Source organism: Heteronotia binoei, chromosome 1 (assembly GCF_032191835.1).
Source record: "Heteronotia binoei isolate CCM8104 ecotype False Entrance Well chromosome 1, APGP_CSIRO_Hbin_v1, whole genome shotgun sequence".
Taxonomy (NCBI): domain Eukaryota; kingdom Metazoa; phylum Chordata; class Lepidosauria; order Squamata; family Gekkonidae; genus Heteronotia; species Heteronotia binoei.
The window spans coordinates 147,306,549-147,330,798 of NC_083223.1; the positions used below are offsets into that span (position 1 = coordinate 147,306,549).

At 46.4% G+C, this 24,250-nt stretch overlaps 1 protein-coding gene across 5 annotated transcripts in view; it reads right to left on the bottom strand.

Annotated features, from left to right (window-relative positions):
- PDE10A (phosphodiesterase 10A) overlaps window positions 1-24,250 on the bottom strand; it is a 546,650-nt gene that overhangs the window by 159,186 nt on the left and 363,214 nt on the right. For all 5 annotated transcript variants that reach the window (XM_060242109.1, XM_060242082.1, XM_060242099.1 and 2 more), the window contains exon 3: window positions 23,499-23,527. In XM_060242109.1, coding sequence (XP_060098092.1) covers window positions 23,499-23,527 — 29 coding nt within the window. The remainder of the gene's footprint in view (window positions 1-23,498; window positions 23,528-24,250) is intronic.

Consider the following 24,250-nt stretch of genomic DNA (forward strand, 5'->3'; position numbering starts at 1 on the left):
TTGTATTTAAAGTAAAAAAGGGTGAGCATGTTTTCATGGGGGCTCTTTTCCTGTGAGCATTTATGTCTGTGGTTTTTTTTCTTTGGGCTTTTTTCGTACAACCGCTGGATACATGCATACTGCCACCACCTGTCTGACAAACAGAAGCTGTGACTAATGCCTCCTGCACAAGTTGACTCAGCCTTGTAGATAGGGAAACGGGGGCTACCAGAGAAGCAGTGGCGCTATTCTTGAAATAGGAGATTATAAATGCTGCCTTCAACCACATGACACAATTCAGCTTGACTGGCTGGAGAACAGGAAGCCTTAACACACACACACCAACCCTTGAAAGAGAGAACATAAAAGAAAGACAGGTTGCTTACCTGTAACTGTAGATCTTTGAGTGGTCATCTGTGCATTCACACCCATGGGGATAGAGCGCCTGCGACGATCCCCGAATCGGTATCTGAAAAGCCCGGGATTTTTCTGCGCTCGGCGCCAATGGGCATGCACAGGCGTCCCAGTACGCAAGCCCACCGGCGCCAGCGCGGGAATCCCGCCAGTTCCTTCCTGACCACTGGAAGCGCCTACTGGAGGGAGACTGTCAGCAGTGGGGAAGGAGGGCGGATAGTGTGAATGCACAGATGACCACTCGAAGATCTACAGTTACAGGTAAGCAACCTGTCTATCTTCTTCATGGTCTCTGTGCTTCACACCCATGGGAGATTAGCAAGCAAAGCATACCTGGAGGCGGGAAGACGGTCAACCGGAAGAGACAGCAAACAGCACCGCAGTTCCCAACCGAGTCCTCTGCTGAGCATGCACGTCCAGCGCGTAGTGCTTCATGAAGGCATGTGGAGAAGACCAGGTAGCAGCCTTGCAGACATCGGAAAGGGACACGCCTCTCAGGAACGCCACCGACGTGGCCATCACTCTTGTGGAGTGTCCACGAACATGCCCAGGTAACGGCTTCCTCGCCAACAAATAACAGAGTTTAATCGTCTCAGTGAGCCATTTTGAGAGCCTCTGAGACGAAATCCTGGAACCTATCTTGGGAGCAGCATGTTGGAACTCAGTCCTAAAATGGCTGACTGACTCCATCTTAGTAATAGTAATGTTGTTTCTGCAATGTCATGCTGAGTCATGCTGCATCATGATCCAGCTGTTACCTGTTACTGAGGTAAGGTGGGATGACCTCACCTGTAATTAGGCTTTGTGCTGACTCACAAAGCTGATGCAACCTTCTGGTAAGGTTGCATGATTGGTACGTGTACTTAGGGAAGCTCAGTGAGCCTGCTCAGTCTGCCTGTAAGGATTGTGGGTACTGTGAGCCTCACTATCTGGGTGGCAGCGAACACTGCTGGTGTTGGATCCTATGCTACTGTGCTTGGATCGTGCTGTGTATACTTACTGCTGTATACTGTTATCTACTGAAGTGTGTACTGATTACTGTGTATGACCTTGGCCTGGCAACGACTCTGAATATTGGATACTATTCTGGTAAATATATCTACCATTGAATACAGCTGTTTCTCTTGTCTATTAATTCCTGTGTTTTGCCTGTCCCTCTCCTTCAGCTCTTCTGCTGCGTGCAAAATTCTCTAACACAGCATACGAAACAAAAAGCTGCTTGTCCTTACGAAAAACCTTTGAACGTTTCAAATAAAACAGCAAAGCACGCTTAACGTCCAGAGCATGCAACCTACGTTCCTCGTCCAAGAAAGGGTTAGGGTAAAAAGTGGGCAACCAAACTTCTAAATTGAGGTGGAACTGAGAGACCACCTTCGGAAAAAAAACTAATGTCCAGAGCCAGGGAAACCCCAGCCTCTCGAAAAACAAGATAAGGACGCATCGCCATGAGCTCCCCAACACGACGTGCTGATGTGATGACAACCAAAAATGCAGTCTTCCATGACAAGAGCTGCAAAGAGCACATGGCCATCGGCTCGAAGGGGCGACGAGTTAGTTTGTCAGCATTAAAGTCAAGTCCCACAACTGTGGGGGTGATCTTGATGGTGGGTGCAGCCTAAACAACCCCTTCAAAAAAATTTTGGACTGAGGGTGTGCGAAAACGGAGTACCCCTCCACCGAATCATGGAAGGCAGATATTGCCGCCAAATAAACTTTGATGAAGGAGAAAACCAGGCCCGCATCCACTAGGGACAACAAAAAATCAAAAATTGCCGACAACCCCACCCTGCTAGGTGAGACCGACGGGTCAACTAAAAACTTAGTAAATCTCCGCCACTTCCTGTCATAGGAAGCGTGGGTGGACGGTTTTCTGCTATTCATAAGGACCTGCTGGACCCTGTCAGAGAACCCTACTGGTCGATGAACCACACTGTCAGCTTCAGATGGGGCACGTTGTGATGGAATACATGCCCGCCCTGAGCTGACAGAAGGTCCGGTTCTGCCGGGAACGGGTAGAAGACCCCCCTCGACAGTTGGAGCAGGATCGAGAACCAGTTCTGGCGAGGCCACCAGGGAGTCACCAGGATGCAGCGTGGTCTCTCCCTTGCTATTTTGTTGACCACCTTCGTCAACAACAGCAGAGGCGGGAACATGTAGATGAACCGACCCTCCCAAGGAAGCAGGAGCCTGTCTCCCAGAGAGGCTGGATCCGCTCCCCCTCTGGAACAGAACATGGGGCATTTTTTGTTCTCGGCCGTGGCGAAGACATCCAGCTGCAGGTACCCCCAAAGCTGGAATACAGGCTTCAGAAAATGCCACTGCAGTTCCCACTCGTGTGGGGAAGCCCCACCCCTGCTGAGGGAGTCTGCCTGAATGTTGAGGACCCCCTGAAGATGTGCTGCCTTCACGAAGATGTCGTACTGGAGACACTCCAACCAGAGATCCATCGCCAATGCGCAGAGCCGACGAGACACTGTCCCTCCCTGCCTATTGATGTAGCACAGGGCAGTGGTATTGTCCGTAAGCAGCACTACAGTCTTCCCTACCACCAAGGGACGGAAACAGCGTAGGGCAAAGTGAACCGCCAGCAGTTCCAGGTAGTTTATGTGGAACTGAGTCAGTTTTGGCAGTCACTGGCTCCCCACACACAGGCCTTCCTTGTGGGCCCAGCAACCCCACAAGGAAGCATCTCTGGTGATAGTCACAGTAAAAGTTGGCAGATGGAAGGGAGCTCCCTGGCAGATGTTGTTCTCTGACTCCCACCACTGTAGCGTCTGAAGAGTCCTGGATGGGATGGTGGACCTCTTTCGAGGTGAGTCTCTGAGTGGACGAAACTGGCGAAGAAACCACAACTGTAGGCCTCTCATTCTCAGTTTCGCGAAAAGTAGCACGCTTGTCGTCGCCATCAACCCCAGCATCTGCTGAAGCTGCTGCACTGTGCCCCACTTTTGCCTCTGAAGCAGTTGTACCAGACCGACAATTTATTTATTTATTTATTTATTACTTTACATTTATATCCCGCCCTCTCCGCAAGCGGACTCAGGGCGACTTACAACATCATAAAAACAATCAATTCAATAAAACATATAAAACCATAATTTACTTATCAATTTTAAAACTATTAGCGCTGTTTCAGTCTAATATAGGCGGTATTGACTTCTGACTATGATCGCCAGCATTCTGTAGGATGTCCGGTGGCAGCCCCTTTTCAATCAACCACAAAAGCCTGTTTAAACAGTTAGGTCTTACAGGCCCTGCGGAACGCCGACAAATCCCGCAGGGCCCTATGTCCTTTGCCCTCTGCGAAGGCAGTTATGCACGATGCTGGTTCGTATCCAGCAAAGCCCCAATGAACTGCACTGTCCTTGACGGAGTAAGGTGAGATTTCTCCAAACTGACCTGCAACCCCAAGGTGTCGAGAAGACGTAGAGTGATGGCAATGTGCGTTGACAAACTTTCCCTAGACTTCGCCACAAGGAGCCAGTCGTCGATGTATGGAAAGACGACAACTCCCTGGAGACGGAGATGGGCAGCCACAACGCTCATCATCTTCGTAAACACCCGAGGTGCAGTGGACAGGCCGAACGGAAGGGCTTTGAACTGGAAGTGCTGGGAACCCACTGCAAACCTGAGGAAACGCCTGAACGCCGGATGGATGCTGACATGGAAATAGGCATCCTTGAGGTCCAGGGTCGCCATCCAGTCCCCTTGGTTGATGAGGGGCAGGATTGTTTGCAGCGTGGACATTCTGAACTTTTGTTACAGAATAAATTTGTTCAGATTCCGAAGATCCATAATTGGACTTAAACCCCCGTCCCTCTTGGGGACCAGGAAGTAGTGAGAGTAAAAACCTCCCGTCCTGGCCTCCATCAGAACTCTCTCTATGGCTTGTTTCTGTAGGAGGTTGTTCACCTCCGCCAGCAGAGTTGGGGAAGGGGGAGTGGTGATCACCACGGATTGGTTCAGAATCTGCACAAACTCTATTTTGTAGCCCTCTTGTATAACGGACAAGGCCCACCTGTCTGAAGAGATCAACTCCCAGGCAGGTAGGAAAGGGCGGAGGCGGATAGATGTTGAAGTAGGGGCGATGACGCGTGCTACAAGAAAGTCAAAGGCCCTGCTTTTGAGGGCGAGCACTCTTGGATTTGCCGGTGGTCTGAGAACCGTAGCGGTTCCTGTTGTTGCCTGAGTATGATGGTCTGTCAGGCTGGGTAGAACGAGGTCGCCATTGATGTTCAGGCAAAAATTTTTGGAAAGGCTTCTTTGCCCACAGTTTGTGCCACAGCTTCACCTTAGGAGCCCTGGAGGTGGCCTGCACACCCAGGCTCCTAGAGGTCTTCAGGCTCTTATTTATTTCCTGCAGTGCACTGTCTGTGGTGGTGCTAAACAGGCCATCTCCCTCGAAGGATGAGTCCTCGACAAAAGCCCTAGTGTCCTGCTGCAGGGCTGTTGATCGTAGCCAGGAGTGCCGACGAATGCACACAGCGGATGTGATTGCCTTTGCCGACACGTCCACCATGTGCTTTGCTGCAGCCAATTGCTGCTTGGCCACAGCAAAGCCTTCTTTCTGCAGCTTCCTGGCAGCAGCCTTTTTGTCCTCACTCAGGGAAGAGAGGAGAGGGGTGAGTTGTTCCCATACGGAGTACTGGTATCTAGCCATGCAAGCTGCATAGTTAAATACCTTTACTCCTAGGGCCCCTGCAAAGTAAACCTTTCTTCCCATGTTGTCCAGCTTCTTTCCCTCCTTGTCGGGTGGGGATGAGTGGATCTTTCGTGCCTTGGAGGAAGAAGAGACGACCACTGAGTTCGGTTTCAGATGGGTGAAAAGGAACTCAGCCCCTGTCTCCTGGACCCTGTACATATGGTCCAGCTTTCTGGATGACACTGGAGTCGAAGATGGTTTCTTCCAGGGCTCCTTCACTGCCTGCAGAATCACTTTGGTGACCAGCAAAGCGATTGCTGTGGATGTGTCCCTTTGCATAATGTCAAAGACATTATCATCCACGACGGGGTGTGGTTGCGACACAGGCAGGGAGAGGGAGGTTGCCATCCTCTTCACTAGGTCGCCATAGGACTTTAGATCCTCCGATGGCGAAATCGGAAGATCCTTGGTCGTCTGGGACCTTGGCGAAGGCTCCAAAGCACCTTCCTGGGTGTCAGCACCGCTCTCAGAGTCCGATGAAGAAGACTCCTGGTGTTCAGAAAGGATCGGCGTCGATTCTTGGATCGGCGAGCGGATCGACGTCGATGGTCGCCGACGAGTCTCAGCCGCTGATGTAGTGCGCCTCTCTGGAGGGATCGATGCTGATGGTCTTTGGGAATGGTGCGACAGACTCGACATGCATGACGCCTCTGACTGTTGATCCCATTCCGCAAACTCCCTCGGTGGATACCACTGATAAGGAGGGTACGGATACGGATAGGAGGGCAGCCATTGACGCTGCTCCCACGATGGTAGCGGTGGGAAACGGCGTGGTGCCATGGAGGGCTCTAGCTCCCGTCTGCCTCTGGGTTCCATCGGGGGAGATGGATCCATCAGCGCCGAAGCCTCCACTTCTGAGATCGACCCGCTCCTACTGCGACACCGCAACCCGGATGACGAGGATCCCTGGGTGAGGTCGATCTACTGCTCGGACATCAAGATACGGTGTTGTTGAGTACTGCCTCTCAATGCCAATGGGCTGTGGCACGGGGACGCCAAGATCTTCCTTGGCGGGGCAGTCGGTGCCAAAACATCGCGTGAGGGCGATGGAGTGCGGGGCCTCTTCCACTTCTCCTTGGCCTTCTTTGGGGTGGATGCTCGGGTCCCTGAGTCATCCCAATGCTTCTTAGCCGGCGTTTCCACTGATCCATTATGGGATTGTTTTGTGGAGGAGCCTCGCTCAATCGGCATTTCGGTCACAACCGGGGTCACATCAGCCGATGTGACCGTTGGGGCCGGAGTGTCTGCCACGGTTGATGCCGACGGGCCCGATGCCGATTTTTGAGGGCGGAGTGCCGATTCGGTTAGAGCCGCCGAAAGCCGCGCCACTATATATATATATATATAACTATCTGTGCCAAGAAAAACAACAAACGGTCTATTTACAACGATAAAGGCAAAAAGACCAATATCTCACCCACCGGGGACACGAAAGGCAAACCTCTCCACGCAGCGGTCAGAAAGGAACTGGCGGGATCCCCGCGCTGGCGCCGGTGGGCATGCGTACTGGGACGCCTGCGCATGCCTATTGGCGCCGAGCGCAGAAAAATCCCGGGCTTTTCAGATACCAATTCGGGGATCGGCGCAGGGGCTCTAACCCCATGGGTGTGAAGCACAGATACTACGAAGAAGATGTATGTGTGTTATGGAGCAATTTCTCTGTCTTCTTTGCTATCAAGCGTTGTGCGCTGCAAATGTAAACTAATAAGAGTGGGGAAAAGAGAGCCAAAGTCAGGGGCAGATGGAGAGGATAGATGCCGGCAAGATTCTGAGGAGGGATCCTGTAGAACTGGAAATGTGGTAGTTCTGAGAGTAAAAGTTTGACTGTAAATCCCCTCCCACCCCAGTGCCCTTATACCCTGTTCACAAAGCCCCTTTCAGGATCAAATATTATTTTCAACCACTGAAAGCACACCCTTAATTCATGCATCAAAAGAAAATTCACTGATGTTGCACAGTGGCCTTTCTCATGCAGCCTCACTCACACGCCAAAATATGCGAACATATGCAGTATGTATGGCCAAACAGAACACCCCCCCTCCACAACTGCCAACAAACCAACACATTTATATTAGGTTTTTTCTTTTTCAGTACTCAAACCAAGAAGTTTGTATAACCCGGGGTAACCAAACTATGGCTTGAGGGCTATATGTGGCTCTTTCATACATATTGTATGGCTCTCGAAGCTCCCACCATCCTGTTAGCTAGCTAGAAGGCATTTGCCACTTTAAAGCACTTCTCCAAGCCAAGCTAGCCAGTGGCTTAGAGAATGCATTTAAAGGTAAAGTTGCTTTCGTTCCACCTCTCCTCCTCCCATTTGCCTTCCTTCCTTCCTCCCTTCCTTCCCCTCCCTCCCTCCAACATCTAATAATAATAATAATAATAATAATAATAATAATAATAATAATAATAATAATAATAAATTTATTCTTATATCCCGCCCTCCCCCGCCAAAGGTGGGCTCATCTGATGTTCATGTCTTACAGCTTCTCAAACATCTGAATTTTATTCTATGTGGTTCTTATATTAAGCAAGTTTGGCCACCCCTAGTATAACCTGATATTTTATTAATACAATTTAGGCTTTACACAACTGCATTTCTTTTTCCTGTTTTAGATAATTTTCAAATGGCATTGCTGTTACATCCACACACTTTCAATGAACAGACTGTGTAACTGGTTTGTGCAGAGGGGAGCAGGAGCCTGCAGGCTCGGACAGCTCAACCTCCCTGTCGCCGCTGCTGTTTGCCAGGGGCTTCTTCTCAACCTCCCTGATGGCTGTTTCGTCGTTTGCTGCGGTCTTACTCATTCCCTTCTTTACCTCCGAAGCTTCGGGGGTTAAGGGGCCTGGTGCCACTACTTCCTCTGACTCCCATGCCAGCCCCTTTGCTCCTCCATCCGAAGCCTCTGACGAGGGAGGGGGCCTGTTCCTGCCAGTCTTCTTGGACAGCATGGGAACAGCCTCTGCAGCTGGCATTCCCTGATTGCTCATGCTTTGAGCTGCTGCAAAACTCTCTTCCCCAGGCTCTACCTGTAAACAATGCCACACACTCACCTTTTTTTTTTTTTTTAAAGCTTGGAGTAGGAGCTCAAATGACCTATCGCGCACAGGGCTATACAGAACTGGAGAGGTCAGCCTGGTCTCTTCAATAGCAGCCACACATAACGACAGAAATTTGCATAGCCCTATTAAGCGAACAGAGACGTGACCCAACCACTTCTGGTTGACTTCCCCCCACTGAAGGAGAAGTCCAAATTCTCATTAAAACTTATATCCCAATTATCCCATATTGACTGTTAGATTCTAAACCTAACTGGAAATGGCTTGGGAATTAGAAAAGGAAAGCTTTGCTACATCGACCACAATAGTAAGAGAGCAAACAAAGCCAAATTGTCCACTGGATATACTGTTCATAAGGTAACGTAGAAATAAAAGGGAAGATTCTTTTCACTTACCGTGAGGTCTTCCTTCTCTGTGGTCCTGGAGTGGTCCAGTCCTCACTCTTGGGGTCATAGCTCCTCCTCTTCAATAGCAGGGCTTAACAAACTTGACCCGGAGGGGAGGTGCTTGATCCTCGGAACTCGGTCCTTCTGCAAGCCATCACACCTCCCTAAATACAACTCCAATAAAAACAGGAGAAAGAAAACCAGGGAACCACATCCCTCCCTCCTAGCCACGTCCTGGACCCGTTCCCAAAGGACCCCAGGGAGGGACACACCCATCTAAAGGGTGTATTGTAAAAGAATATACTGACCTCTAACTCCGTATCCCCAGGCCAAAGCTGATACCTTTCAACACAACTGGGTGGGTAGGACTGGACCACCCCGGGACCACAGAGAAGAAAGACTTCACGGTAAGTGAAAAGAATCTTCCGTTCTCCAGTGGTCCCAGGAGTGGGCCAGTCCTCACTCTTGGGACGTAAAAAAGCCTTGTCCCAGGGTGGGCCTTTCAGCTTTGTCCCTAGACCACGTGTTGGAGGACTTTTCTGCTAAACGCAGCCTCAGCCGAGGCCGCCTTATCAATCCTGTAGTGTCTAGTGAATGAATGAACCGACTTCCAGGTAGCCACCTTACACACTACCTCCAGGGAGGAAAAGCCCTATAGGCCGCCAAAGTAGCTGCCCCTCTAAGAGAATAAGCTGTCACCCCTTTTGGGGGCTCCAATCCTTTTGCCTTGTAGGCCTCGCAAATGCATCCCCTAATCCACCTGCTAATAGTGGAGGACGACACCTTGCGCCCACTATCGGAAACCCTAAAGGATACAAACAGAGAGTCAGACTGGCAAAGCTCTTTGGTTCTATCCAAATAGAAACTAAGGGCTCTACGTACATCCAAACAGTGCCACAATTTTCCCTTCTCATGAACTGGATTGGGACAGAAAGATGGGAGCACAATATCCTCCTCCCTATGGAAACGAGAATTCACCTTTGGTACAAATGCCGGGTTGGTGCGTAGCACCACTTTATCATGATGGAATACGCACAGATCCTTATGTATGGAAAGAGCCTGGAGTTCTGACATCCTACGCGCTGAAGTGATACCCACCAAGAACACCGTCTTAAAGGTGAGCAACTTAAGACTGCATGACGCCATAGGTTCAAACGGCTTGCCACAGAGTGCATTAAACACCGTGTTCAAATTCCAGGAAGGGAACCTATGCACCTGAGGTGGGTTGATCAGGGCCACCCCCTTCAGGAACCGCCTGATATGTGGGTGAGTTGAAATAGAATTGCCCTTCTTAGACCCTCTGACCGCTGATAAGGCTGCAACCTGTCTGCGCAGTGTACTGGTACCGAGACCTTTCTCTAGCCCTTCCTGCAGGAAGGCTAATATAACTGAAACCTGTAAGGGATCTTCCCCTTTTCCCACACACCAGGCATGGAACACCCGCCAGGTGACATTATAGATTCTATTAGATGAAGTCTTCCTAGAAGACAACATGGTGTCTACTACAGGAATGGAATAGCCTAGGCTAATCAATTGCTGCCACTCAGTCTCCAAGCAGTGAGCTGGAACAGGTCTGGTCGCGGATTGTTCAATCTGCCCTGAGAAAGCAGATTTAGTCTCAGTGGGATCCGCCATGGAACCTCTACTGACAGCCTGTGAAGTTCCTGGAACCAGACTCTCCGAGGCCAAAAAGGAGCCACCACAATCACTTCCGCTTTCTGTTCCTGGACTCTCTGTAGGAATCTTTGGATGATTTGAAAGGGGGGAAAGGCATACAAGAGAGTCCGCGGCCAGTCCTTATTTAGAGCGTCGATAGCAATAGCTCCTCTGCTTCTGGTCCTTGAAAAGTACCGGGGCACCTGATGATTGTCGTCCGACGCAAACAGGTCCTCTCCCGGCGTCCCGAATCTTTGGCAAATCTCTTGAAATTTCTCGTGATGGAGAGACCATTCCGATTGATTCAGTGACTGCCGGCTCAGCCAATCCGCCACCACGTTGTCTTTTCCTGCCACATGGGTGGCTTTGATAGACAGAAGATGGACTTCCGCCCATCTGAACAGGGCCTCTGCTTCGTCCTGAAGCTTTCGGTACCTGGTGCCTCCTTGACGATTTACATAGGCTTTCGCTGTCATATTGTCTGTCTGTATCAAAACATGTGACCCGACCACGCGTTTTTCCATGTGAAGCATGGCCAGTCATATGGCCCTCAGCTCCAGAAGGTTTATGCTTTCCAGGGCCTCCTGAGAGCTCCACTGACCCTGCGCTACTGCTCCTGCCATGTGAGCTACCCAACCAAAAAGGCTGGCTTCTGTGGTCAACACCAATCTCTTGGGTTCTCGCATCTCCTGCCCCAAAGAGAAACGAACCTGCCACCACTCAAGGGCGATCGATAGGTCGTTCGGAATTGTCACTAGCATCGGGCTCCTGGTGCTTATTTGCTTCTGGAATGGCTGAAGAAATTTTTGAAGTGGTCTCATGAGGAACTGTGCCCACTGGACTACATCCTGACATGAGACCATCATACCCAGTAATTTTGCCAGTATCATCAGTTTGGTTCGCTTCCTTTGTTTGACCTCTGATATCAGCTGTAAAACCTTTGTCCGCCTTTCTTGAGTCAGAAAAACCTTGTCCTTGCTGGAATCGATCTGAACTCCCAGATGCGTCAAAGACTGAGAGGGTTGCAGTCAGCTCTTCTTTATATTTATGATGAACTCGTGCGAGCTGAGAGTTCACATGGTCAGGTTGAGGTCTGCCTTCGTCTTTTCCGCCGACAGGGCCTTGACCAGGTTGTCATCCAAATACGGAAACAGAGACACCCCCTGTAGCCTGATGGCCAACATTAATGTCCGATGTTTTTGGGGAGATTGAGATTTCTGTACTTCCAAGAAACGGTGCCGGGGAGGCGAGTAAAATTCCAGAGAGTAGCCGTTGGTTACTGTGTCCAGCACCCATCTGTCTGATATCATTTGGTGCCACACATGAGAGAATCTCTGAAGACGTTTTCCTGCCCGTCCCAGTCATGCTGAGGCAGGCTTCTTTGAACCTTTAGCGGGCTGGTTCTGTTTCCCTGCGAAGGGAGTTCTACCATCTCTGGACTTCGGTTGCCACTTTGTTCTATAGGGCTTAAATGAGGATTGCCTGGAGTCTCTCCGATTACCTTGAAAGGACTGAAACCTTTGTTTCGCCCTGTAGTCCCGTCTCTGGGATGATAGAACTTTTTTTCTTGTTTCTGTCTTCAATGAGGTATCTGTCTAGACCTTCTCCAAAAAGTGAGGACCCTTTAAACGGAACTGCTACCACCTTAGACCTAGCCGAAGGGTCTGCATCCCAGTTTCGTAGCCAGGTGTTTCGTCTGGCCATGACGCTAGAAGCCATGGCCCCAGCTGAAAGTTGAACTGCTTCTAGGGTGGAGTCTGATGCAAATGCAGTAATAATAATAATAATAATAAGTTTTTATTTATATCCCGCCCTCCCCGCCAAGGCAGGCTCAGGGCGGCTTACAGAACATGATATGGTATCATGATATAACAATACAGGTAAAATCAATCAGCAATATAAATACAAATATAAATTAATGTTAAAAAGCTAAAAAACAGTACGGTGGTGCTACAGTCTCTATTTATCCAGGCAGCGTAATATTCAGTCTGGTTACGTCTTGAAGGCTTCTTGGAAGAGGACAGTTTTGCAGGCCCTGCGGAACTGGTTGAGGTCCCGCAGGGCCCGCACCTCCTCTGGCAGCTGATTCCACCATTGGGGCGCTTTTATAGAGAAGGCCAGCTCCCTAGTAGTAGTAGCTAGAGTGATCTTCTTCAGAGAGTCCTTGACATCCTTAGGAAGGTCATCCCTCTTAGCCAGGTCAGATAGCCACATAAGAGGCTCTACAGAATAGAGACATGGTGGCTGAGACTTTTAAAGAGTTGGCCAAGGCGTCAAAGTCCTGACATAGGGCCTGTTCAATATGTTTATCCGTGGAATCCTTTGGCATCCCATCTGCGTCCATCGGAAGTATGGAATTAGAAGCCAGACTATTGACTGGATCGTCCACCACTGGTAACTTCAACCGTTTGGCTGCCTCTGGAATGAATGAATAAAACTTTGAAAAATTTGAAGAAACAGTTTTTGGCTTAGCCGGGTGTTCCCACTCAGACCGAATAATAGAGAAAAAAACTGAAGGCAATGGAACCTGAAGAGGTTTGGATCCTGATTTTGGAATGATGTCTTCCATTCCCACCGGAAACTCTGCATCTTCCTCATCCTTGAATTTGGGAGTATACTGAATCTGCAGTGTTCGAATCACCTTTGGGAGCAAGCGTGTATACACATCCGCAGGAAAAAGTCTGGAGTGAGTGGAGGTTACCCCCTCCTCTTCCTCAGAGAGTTCCCCAGTAACTGGTGACGAGGAAACGTCCGAAATGTCAGAATCCTCTTCCTCTTGATCAGAAGGAAAGGAACTTAAATCTGTTCTGCTACGCTTAAGAGGTCTAGGAGAAAAACTTTCCTCTTCCTTATCTGCCTCCGTGTGTTTAAGCTTGGATGTTCTCTTGAGTGGGAGTGTTGGGTTGGTAGCTACAGATGCTGCCTGAACCTCCTTTCTCACTAGTTCCTGTATCCAGGAAAGGAGATTAGACTTTGCCTCATTTGCAGAGATATCAACCTGATGATCCTCTGCCCTTTCCTTCTGTGCTGGTGAGTCAGCCAGCTCCAAATCGCAGGTGCCCTCCTCCATGACTGCTCCCTTGGGAAAACTGGTGGAGGCGGCCATCTTAGAGCTTGTGGCACTGCAATTACAAAACATACAACCAAAATGGCTTCCATTCCCACCAAAAAAACCCTTCACACATCCCTCCTCCCCCACCAGTTCTGTACTGGCATTATTTTTATCTTTCTTCCTTCTCCCTTTTCCCCATAAAGGCTACAAAACTATAGCCATGCCTCCTGAAAACTAAGGAGGAGAAGGGAAGATCAGGAGAGGAGGGAGGGGGGGAAAGGAGGGAGGGGATGCCATGCGCTGAAGCCGCAACTGCTGTAAACAGCTCTAACCATCCTGGCAGTAAGATGGGAAAAATAATTCTAGGTTAGCAAACCTCCTCTTTTTTCCCCCACTGCCCTGCAGAGCGTTCACCCCATGCGATTCTTACCACCGTTCGGCTAGATCGCGCCGAACGTCCGGTCTTCAGCAGTCCGGGAGGGCTACATGAAAGACACGGGTCCTCTCCCAGTTTCCCTCTCTCTCTCTTTCTTCCTCTCTCTCTTTGTCGCTGCCCTCCAGGCCCCCGGGTTTGCCGGAGTGCCTTTGTTGGGCACTAGGGAGCAGCGTTGTTCCACGGCCTTAAGCACGTCCGTCGGGCCGGGAAGTGGAAAAAAGTGGGCGTGCGTGTACCTTGCCTCCGGGGCTCCTCCAATGCCTTAGAGATGGCGGGATAAAATTCCTCCCCCCTGAATGGTAGCTCGATGGAGTTTGCCACTGTGCAGGTACAATTTCTTCAATGTTTTCTTTTTTTTTATTTTCCGGGCAAGGAGCCTCAAAGGGGCTCTAACAGCACGTCCTGCTTCGATGGCAGGGCTAAACAAACTGAGTTCCGAGGATCAAGCACCTCCCCTCCGGGTCAAGTTTGTTAAGCCCTGCTATTGAAGAGGAGGAGCTATGATCCCAAGAGTGAGGACTGGCCCACTCCTGGGACCACTGGAGAACCTTAATTTACAATTGCATTTTTGAAATGTAACTTTGCACACCCCTTAATTCTTCTCATAAACAAAAGATGTGTCAATTTTAGAATTTCCTTGCTTTCTAAAACCAATTTTTTTGTTCTATTGCACATTACTTTACACTTAACAACAATGAACTTCATTTGCTGCATCGCTGTCCACTCATCCAATTTGCAGAGATCCTCCTAGAGCTCTTCACAGTGAACAGCTCATGGTTTTTACCACCCTGAATAATGTTGTGTCCTTTGCAAAAAAAAACCCACTACTCACCCAGTTCCAGATCACTTAAGAATAAATTAAATAGTACTAGTCCCAGTACCAAGTCTTGTGAGACCCCACTGCCATACTTCCTTCCACCATGAGATCTGTCCATTGATTTTTACTCTTTGCTTCCTTTCATTTAACCAATTTTTAAAGCATAAGAGAATCCATATTCTTATTTGATGACTATGTTTACTCAGGAGTCTCGGGTGAGATACTCTGTCAAAAGCTTTTTGAAAGTCCAAGTACATAATGTTGACCAGGTCAGTGTTGTCTGCTTGTCTGTTCACTTGCTCAAAGATCTCCAAAAGGTTGGTGAACCAGGAATTCCCTTTGCAGAAACCATACTGATGTTCCCTCAGCAGGCTTTGTTCCTCTTTGTGCCTAATAATCTTTGATTAAAGTTTCTACTAATTTGCCTGGGACAGACACTAGGCTGACTGGCCTGTAATTTTCTGGTTTCCCTCTAGCCTATTTTTAAAAAATCAGTATAAGGTTTGTGGTTAGAGATTTGTGAATCTACAGTCTTCTGGTACAGTGGCTTAATTTTATAAGTTATGTACGTGGGTTTGGAGAGCAACTATCTCACATTTGAGTTCCCTAAGAATTCTCAGGTGTATGCCATCAGGACCTGGGCTTATCAGTTTTTAATTTCCCCCACAACATCTAGAACTTTATCTCTCATCACCTCAATTTGACCCAGTTCTTCACGCCCCTTTCCAGAAAATACTGGTTGTGGTATGGGTACATGCCCCACACTTTCCACAGCAAAATTTCATGAAGCTTCTCTGCCACCTCCCTATCTTCCTTTAGCAATCTCTTTATTCCTAGGTCATTCACAGTCCCCACTGCTTCTCTGGCTGGTTTCCTGATTTGGACACATTTAAATAAATGTTTAATGTTTATCTTAATGCTTTCAGCAACATGGTCAACTTCTCTTTTTTCATACCTAATTATTGATTTGCATTTCTTGTGTCAGAGCTTGTGGTCCCTTCTGTTCAATTCAATGGGGTAGACTTCCCACTTTTAAAAAGAAGTCTCTTAACTTTTTATAGCATCCTTGACTTGTTAACCATGCAGGCATTCTTTTTGACTTCGCAGTGCTTTCCCTAACCTGGAGAATACACTCCATCTAAGCTTCAATTAGTATGGTTTTAAACAGCTTCCAGGTATCCTCTAGGGATTTGACTCTCTCGTGTTTCCCTTTCAGCTTCCTTTTAACTAGCCCCCTCATTTTTGCAAAGTTCCCTCTTTTGGAATCAAATGTTACAGTTTTGGACTTTAGGGATAACTTTCCACTGACATGTTCCCAACTGGTGCAACAACCTGTACAGCTCTCACAAGGTCTTGAGCCCTGCTCAGAACCAAGCCCAAGATCACTTCTGTGACCAACTGTTCCAGGGCACAGTCATTTATATATCTAGGAATCTCACTTCTGCAGTGTGACTTGAGCACGTTTACCCAGTCAATGTGAGAGTATCATAACATTATCTATTTTAGTCAACTCCCTTACTTCCTTCAGGGCCATTTTTTTAAACCTTCAATCCAGTTACCTCCACCGACATTGACAGGATTCTTGAATCTGATGCATTTGTTCCAGGACTTGGTGAGCTTACTGAGCACACTGCCAGCCCAGAGATATTCCACAGAGCATTCCAGAAACCAACAGGATCCATAAGTCTCTGCAGCTCACTGCCCAAGCCGGAGGGGAAGCTCTTTTCAATTTCACCCTAACAAGGAAGTGATCTGACCATGGCACAGGTTCACAAGTGATCACAGACTCCAGATCAACCCCCACACAAAAGATTAAATCCTGCTTGTAGCCAGCTTCATGCATGGGAGTTGACACAACTTGAGAGACACCCAATGTTGCCAGGGCAGCCATTCTGAGATTGCCCGAGACAAGGTAATCTCTTCATGGATGCTGAAGTCCCCCAAGATCACCAACCTGGGGGACCATAGCACCCAGTTGGCAACAGCCTCTGACAACTTCAGCAGGGTGCCAGTTGGCAAACTGTGCAGATGGTACACCAGCAAAACACCCAGATGAACAGAGAAATGAATGAAGAAAAGGGACATGTAATGTGACAAGGCATAAGAAGTTTTCACAGGTCTCTCTCCCCATTCTTTTCACTTGTTGAAACCAAAAACCTTCTTGGAAAGACCAATGCGGTGCTATCAAGATAACTTCATGAAAGTATTTTCCATCTTTGGATGGCTGATTTTGATATTATTAAGTACATCTATACATGGGTCTCTCAAAACTCAAATTGATAATGGTATCATAATGACAGAACAAATTAAACTCACTCAAGAAATTACTTTTAAAAAATTTAGTTCATCAGACCTACTCTTTTCTTTTTACAGTTCATTGGGTTTTTCTACAATATTGAAAAATGGTTTTGTTACAAGAAAATTATCAGCGTATTTCCATTTTAAAACTTTAATAATTTAAGGAATTTCCATTTATAATCTTATTTTCACAACAATAAAATGCTTTTTTATTCAATTATGTGTTCATATCCACAGCTGCTATCTAATGGATTGCTGCTCTCTCATGGATTGCTGCCTTTATGTGGGCAAGAGGGCTTGCACAGTTCAGTGAGGCTGTGGGCTATGCCATGCAGGGGCACCCAAGATGGACAGGCCACAGCTGAGAACCCACACAAAATGTGATCCACTGGAGAAGGAAATGGCAAACCACTCCAGTATCCTTGCCAAGAAAACCCCATGGACAGTAACAAAAGGCTAAAAGATATGGCACTGGAAGATGAGCCCCTCAGGTCAGAAGGTGCCCAATATGCTATTGGGGAAGAGCGGATGGCAAGTCCAAGTAACCACAAAAAGAGTGAAGTGGCTGGGCTAAAGCCAAAACGACGCTCAGCTGTGGATGTGTCTGATGGTGAAAGAACAGTCCGATACTGCAAAGAACAATACTGCATTGGAACGTGGAATGTAAGATCTATGAATCAAAGTAAGCTGGATGTAGTCAAACAAGAGATGGCAAGACTGAACATCGACATCTTGGGAATCAGTGAACTAAAATAAGTGAATTTAACACAGAGGATCACTACATCTATTATTGTGGGCAAGAGTCCCATAGAAGAAATGGTGTGGCCTTTATAGTTAACAAGAGAGTGAGGAAGGCACTAATGGGATACAATCTCAAAAAAGATAGAATGATCTCAGTCCATATCCAAGGCAAACCATTCAATATCACAGTAATCCAAGTCTATGCCCCAACCACTGATGCAGAAGAGGCTGAAGTGAGGCTGATCTACACCTTCTAGAATTAACACCAAAAAAAGATGTCCTCCTCATCATAGGTGACTGGAATGCCAAAGCAGGAAGACAAAAGGTAGCTGGAACAACTGACAAGTTTGGCCTTGGAGAACAAAATGAAGCCGGGCAAAGGCTAATAGAGTTTTGTCAAGAGAACAAACTGGTCATAGCGAACACCCTCTTTGAACAACCTAAAAGGCGACTCTACACATGGACACCACCTGATGGGCAACATGGAAATCAGACTGATTATATACTCTGCAATCAAAGATGGAGAAGCTTCTTACAGTCATCAAAAACAAGATCTGGAGCTGACTGTGGCTCAGATCATGAGATACTCATTGCAAAATTCAAGCTCAAACTGAAGAAAACTGGGGAAGCCATTAGGCCATTCAAGGTTTGACATTGATCACATCCCTTATGAATATACAGTGGAGATGAAGAGGTTTAAGAACTAGAGTTGATAGACAGAGTGCTGGAAGAACTATGGACAGAGAATCATGACATTTTACAGAAGGCAGCAATCAGTACCATCCCAAAGAAAAAGAAATGCAAGAAAGCAAAGTAGCTGTCTGATGAAGCTTTACAAATAGCTGAGAAAAGAAGGAAAGCGAAAGGCAAAGGTGAAAAGGAAAAATTCACCCAACTGAATGCAGATTTTCAAAGAACAGCAAGGAGATAAGGAGGCCTTCCTGAAGGAACAATTACAATAGAAGAAAATAATAGGATGCAAAGGACAAGAGATCTCTTCAAGAAAATTGGAGAAATCAAGGGAACGTTTTGTGCAAAGATGGCCATGATAAAGAACAAAAATGGTAGAGACCTAACAGAAGCAGAAGAGATCAGGAAGAGGTGGCAAGAATACACAGAAGAATTATACAACAAGGATCTCAATGTCCTTGACAACCATGACAGTGAAATCGCTGACCTCGAGCCAGACATCCTGGAGTGTGAAGTCAAATGGGCCTTAGAAAGCATTACTAACAACAAACCGAGCGGAGATGGCAGTATCTCAGTTGAGCAATTTCAAAGTCCTAAAAGATGATGCTGTTGATGCACACATTATGTCAACAAATTTGGAAAACACAACAGTGGCCACAGGATTGGAAAAGGTCAGTTTATATTCCAATCCCAAAGAAGGGTAATGCCAAGGAATGTTCAAACTATGGCTCCATTGCACTCATTTCACATGCCAGCAAGGTCATGTTAAAGATCCTACAAACTGGGCTTCAGCAGTATGTAGATCGGGAACTACCAGAAGTTCAAGCTGGGTTTCGAAAAGGTAGAGGAACTAGAGATCAAATTGCCAACATTCGCTGGATTATGGAGAAAGCACAGGAGTATCAGAAGAACGTCTATTTCTGTTTCATTGACTACGCTAAAGCCTTTGACTGTGTGGATCACAACGAACTATGGCAAGTCCTTAAAGAGATGGGAGTACCAGACCACCTCACATGTCTCCTGAGAAACCTGTATAAGGGTCAAGAAGCAACTGTCAGAATGGGATATGGAACAACTGATTGGTTTAGAATAGGAAAAGGAGTTCAACAAGTATGTATATTGTCACCCTGCTTATTTAATTTATAGGCAGAGTACATCATGCGAAATGCTGGCCTGGATGAAGCACAAACTGGAATTAAGATTGCCGGGGAAAACATCAACAATCTCAGATATGAAGATGACACCACTCTAATGGCAGAAAGTGAGGAGGACCTAAAGAATCTCTTGTTGAGGGTGAAAGAGGAGAACATAAAAGTAGGCTTGAAACTCAACATCAAAAAAACTAAGATCATGGCATCCGTCCCCATCACACCTTGGCAAATAGAAGGGGAAGACATGGAAGTAGTGACAGACTTCACATTTCTGGGATCCAAGATCACTGCAGATGGTGACTATAGCCATGAAAATAAAAGATGTTTGCTCCTTGGGAGGACAGCTATGGCGAACCTCGGCAGTATAATAAAAAGTAGAGACATCACCCTGCCAGCAAAAGTCCGTATAGTCAAAGAGATGGTATTCCCAATAGTAATGTATGACTGTGAGAGCTGGACCATAAGGAAGGCCGAGCACAGAAGAATAGATGCTTTTGAGATGTGGTGCTGGAGAAGAATCTTGGGAGTCCCTTGGACTGCAAGATCAAATCAGTCAGTCCTAAGGGAAATCAACCCAGACTGTTTCCTGGAAGGTCAGATACTGAAGCTCAAATACTTTAGCTACCAAATGAGAAGAGAGCACTCACTGGAGAAGATCCTGATGCTGGGAAAGACAGAAGGCAAAAGAAGGGGAGGGCAAAAGATGAGATGGCTGGACAGCATTACTGATATAACAAACACGACTTTGAGCAGACGTCAGGGGATGATGGAAGACCGGAGGGCCTGGCGTGACTTTGTCAATGGGGGTCGCAAAGAGTAGGACTCGACTGTGCAACTGAACAACCAAATCCACAGCTGAAATCAATCAAGTTTATACCTGTTTAGATTATAGCACACATCTGACTTCTCTCCCCCACAATAAAAAGTTCTCATGATCCAGTGAAAAAAACTCTCAAGTTCTCTTATTTGATATTTTCCAAAAAAAGAAAAAGAAAAAAAGAATTAACAGATAAGTTTAGGTTAACTTTTTAATTTGATTCCCTGCTGTGGTGGAACAGGCCTACTCAGGCCTGCAGGCCCTGTTCCACCCTGCTCTCCAATGTTTTCCCCAGCACCTGGAGTGGCTTTTCTTTATCTCTCGGGTAACCACTGCTACCACCTGATCTTTGCAAGGAATTGCCCACTGGGAAGGCCAGGACTCTCAGCTTCTGAGACCCTGCCTCTGTGTCTCCTGCTGCCCAGTGCTGGGTCACCATGTGGACAGTTTACTGCCTTGTGCACCACTGGAGAAACAACTGTCTGAGACAAAGTAAGCAGAGGGCATCTACCTGTGAAACTTTCAAGCCAGAGCCTATATATACTTGTAAAGAGCAGCGCAAAGGGGAAAAGGGCAACCTCACAAAGAGTCCAGCTAAACATGCAGCAGTTTCAAAAAGCTTGGTGACAAAAAAGGAAAAATACACTTTTATTTATGTGAAAAAACAAGCTGGGACTACAGAAAAAAGCTACCTATCTCTGCAGCAGAACAGAGAAGTTCATCATCCCCCCTTTACATGCCAAAAAAAAGGAGGGGGGGCAGAAAGTTGGCACAGGGAGGGGGGGGAGTACCTCATATTTTTGTAGGAGCTTTTACATTCTCCATGACAGACCAGTACCCATATGTAACTTACAGCGTAACCACAATGATGAACTGGATTGCATGAAAGTAGTATCGCAAACCACATAATGAGACTGCATTTGATCCAAAAGGACCAGGCAAGTACCCGTTGGAGGGTGTATGGAAAAGTGCCTATGAAAATGAAATTAAATGGGCACAAGGCCTGAAGTAATCACAGAATGAACCTACCTATGGGGGAGCAGAAGAAGGAACCCAAGGTTGGTGAAGTCTAGTCAACCATGCAGATTAATAAAAAGTACCACAATTCCTATTAGGGGCTAACATAGCAAAAGATTCATGGTACCATCTTCTGGATAGTTAAACAGGATGCACAGGTACCAGAGAAGGATTCTGCTCAACTTCACCCTCAGAAAGGGTATGTATGGATTTGAGACCCTCCAAATGCAGGAAAGGAGACTGAGGTCATACATCCATTCAAGGACAGTACTATTGAATACAACAGTGGAAACTGGAGCTTGTGCACACAAGGACAGACTAAAATTTGGGCAGGTTTCTCCTTACGCTTCAACTTAGTTTCTTTAGACAGGGGTTAAGAATTACTCCTATGAATCTCATGTGAGGATAAAGATGGATCAGATAGCCTCAAGTTCAAGAACCTATGGAACTAATGGGATTCCTGAAAGGATGGAGGTAGCCTTAGATGGGCCACTGGGGAGACTGAGTGTCGATGACAGCCAGTTCTTTTCCCCAAAAGTCACAGTGAGATACGAGATGTAAAGTTCTGTCACTGCATGCCTTGGGGTATACTGCTCACAGATAAGACTCCTCCAGAAAGATGAGACACAGAGTGTAGCAGTTGGGCTATTTTAGTGCTGCAGCTGGTGCACTTTTCAAAAAAAGCCTTCTGGGCCACCCCTGCCACATATTAACCCAACAGAATTATTTCCAATTTATTTAAGAAATCATCTTTACATTGTCTTCATTAAAGGAGAAGAGACAGACGACGACAAGAGATCCTCTCTGAAGTGGCAGAGAACTGAGGGACTGAATGCTGTCCCTTCCCAATCACATGACAAAAAAAAAAGAAATGACACAGATGGGAGGGGGAAAACTTCTCTCCATAATACCCCAATGTGGCAAAGAAGTAACAATCATGATCCTATTATTCCACAAATAGATTGACTGGCTTGTATATATAGTATAGTCAGAGGCAATTCAGTACATGAGTGCATGAGCAATCTGGAAATGTTAAATCTTTGGCAGTGAGCCAAACATTTACATTAACTTATACACTCAAATTATTTTATGCTCAGGGACTCTAGAGTACAATTTCATCTAAGTGAACAAATCTTTTATATTTTATTGTTTATTTTTAAAATTTATGTACTGTCTCTCCAGAGCCCCTGTTCTAGGGAGCTCACAAAAGAATACAATAAAATCATAAAAACAGCCACATAAAAATCATCAATAAAAACAGCCATTAAAAACAAGCTACAAAAACAAGTCATTAAAACAAAAACATAAAATAGCACCAATTTTTAAAAAATAATCAAACAGTACTAAGGGTAGGAGGAGGACATATAAAAACTATTTTAAAAGGTAGACACTTCACTGAAAGTCTTGGACTGATTTCACATTAGACTTTGTCGGGGTCTCATACTTGGCACTCGAGTTTGTGCAGGGCAGGAAGCAAGCAGGGAACAAGCAGCCCCACTCCAGAGATGCCAGTGCAGAATCCAGGAAAAAGAGCTGCCATGAGGAACCCCGCACAGAAGGGGGAGGCAAGCGCTAAGTGCAGAATCGGTATTTGCATAAAGAAATGTTTTGGTCTGCCACATAACAGAAGGAAGAGCACATACCAGGTGACTTGCCACCATTCAAAATCCAATCTTTGATTAACATCCACCTGACCTCTACAGGCGAGGGCACAGAAAGCAGTGACAGGGAAGATGATCTTAACTGTCAGGCTGCACCACACTATAGGGGATGGTAAAATGCACATTAAATTGTAGTCACGTAGAACATTAACTGATGGCTCCTGCTCTCTTGCAAAGTTCAGTTGGGAGGGGATGATTTGAGGTGCCAGACAAATGTCTGCAAGGTAAATAATGGTTCAAAATAATAACAGGAACCAGAGCAGCTAGGATAGGAAATTTAAGGTGAAGGTTGGCTAGTTAGGTACTCGGTTATGTCCATTCCCATCTCCAATGGAAATCATCCCCACCCACGAGCTTCACAAAGAAGCAGAAGCAGTTGGAACTTCATTATGTAGAACTACAGTGTTCTGTGTAGTTGTCTCCTCACCTACCACCTAAAGATCTGAATACTGTTATTTACTGTTACTGAGTTGCAAGTTGTTAGTGTATTAACCAGAAACTTCTGCAGAACCCATTCATTGAATAAAATGCAGAGAATCAGAAGAGTAATTTCAAACGAACACAGACACTGCAGACACTATTTAAATGCTTGGAGCAGACATGCAACTTTACAGCACTTACCCTGTTGACTTGCTTAGCAACTGAAATATCTGTGAGGAAAGGAAGCAAAAAATTAGAAACTTCTGAAAAGACCTGAGACTATTTTCAAGAACTCTGATAAATCTGCACAATCTTTGTGCCACCGCTGACACTACATAAATATCTACTTAAACGTAACATAGATGTTTTCTTAACCTATATCGTTTTCAGAATAATATTTAAAACCATTTTAAGCATGAAAATGTATTCCATAGATAAACCAACCTACCAACAAGTACCAGACTTTATCAATCCATTGATTATCTGTGCTTTCTACTGTCAGAAAGTTACTACCCTGGCTGCCACTAAATAATACTAAGTCTTTGGGAGATGGTTGGGGTGTGACCCTATTAATTCTCATGGACTTCTCAGCAGCTTTTGATACTATCGATCATAGTATATTGTGGACTACATTTTGGATTGGAACTGAGAGGCACTGTTCAACAGCAGTTTAAATCCTACCTTTAAGATAAGTTTTGGGGTGTAGTGTTGGAGGAATGCTGCTCTGCCCTTGGCCTCTGGGATCCCAGGTTTTATACTTTGCCCCTATGCTTTTCAACATGTATGTAATGCCACTGGGAAAGCCATCCGGAGATTTGGCCTGAGTTGCCACCAATATGCAGATGGCATTCAGCTCTATCTCCCATTTCCAGCAGATCCCAGGGAAGTTAAGGAAACAATTAACAGGTGGCTTGGAGGCAGGTTTGGAACAGATGTAGCTAGCAAACTGAAGC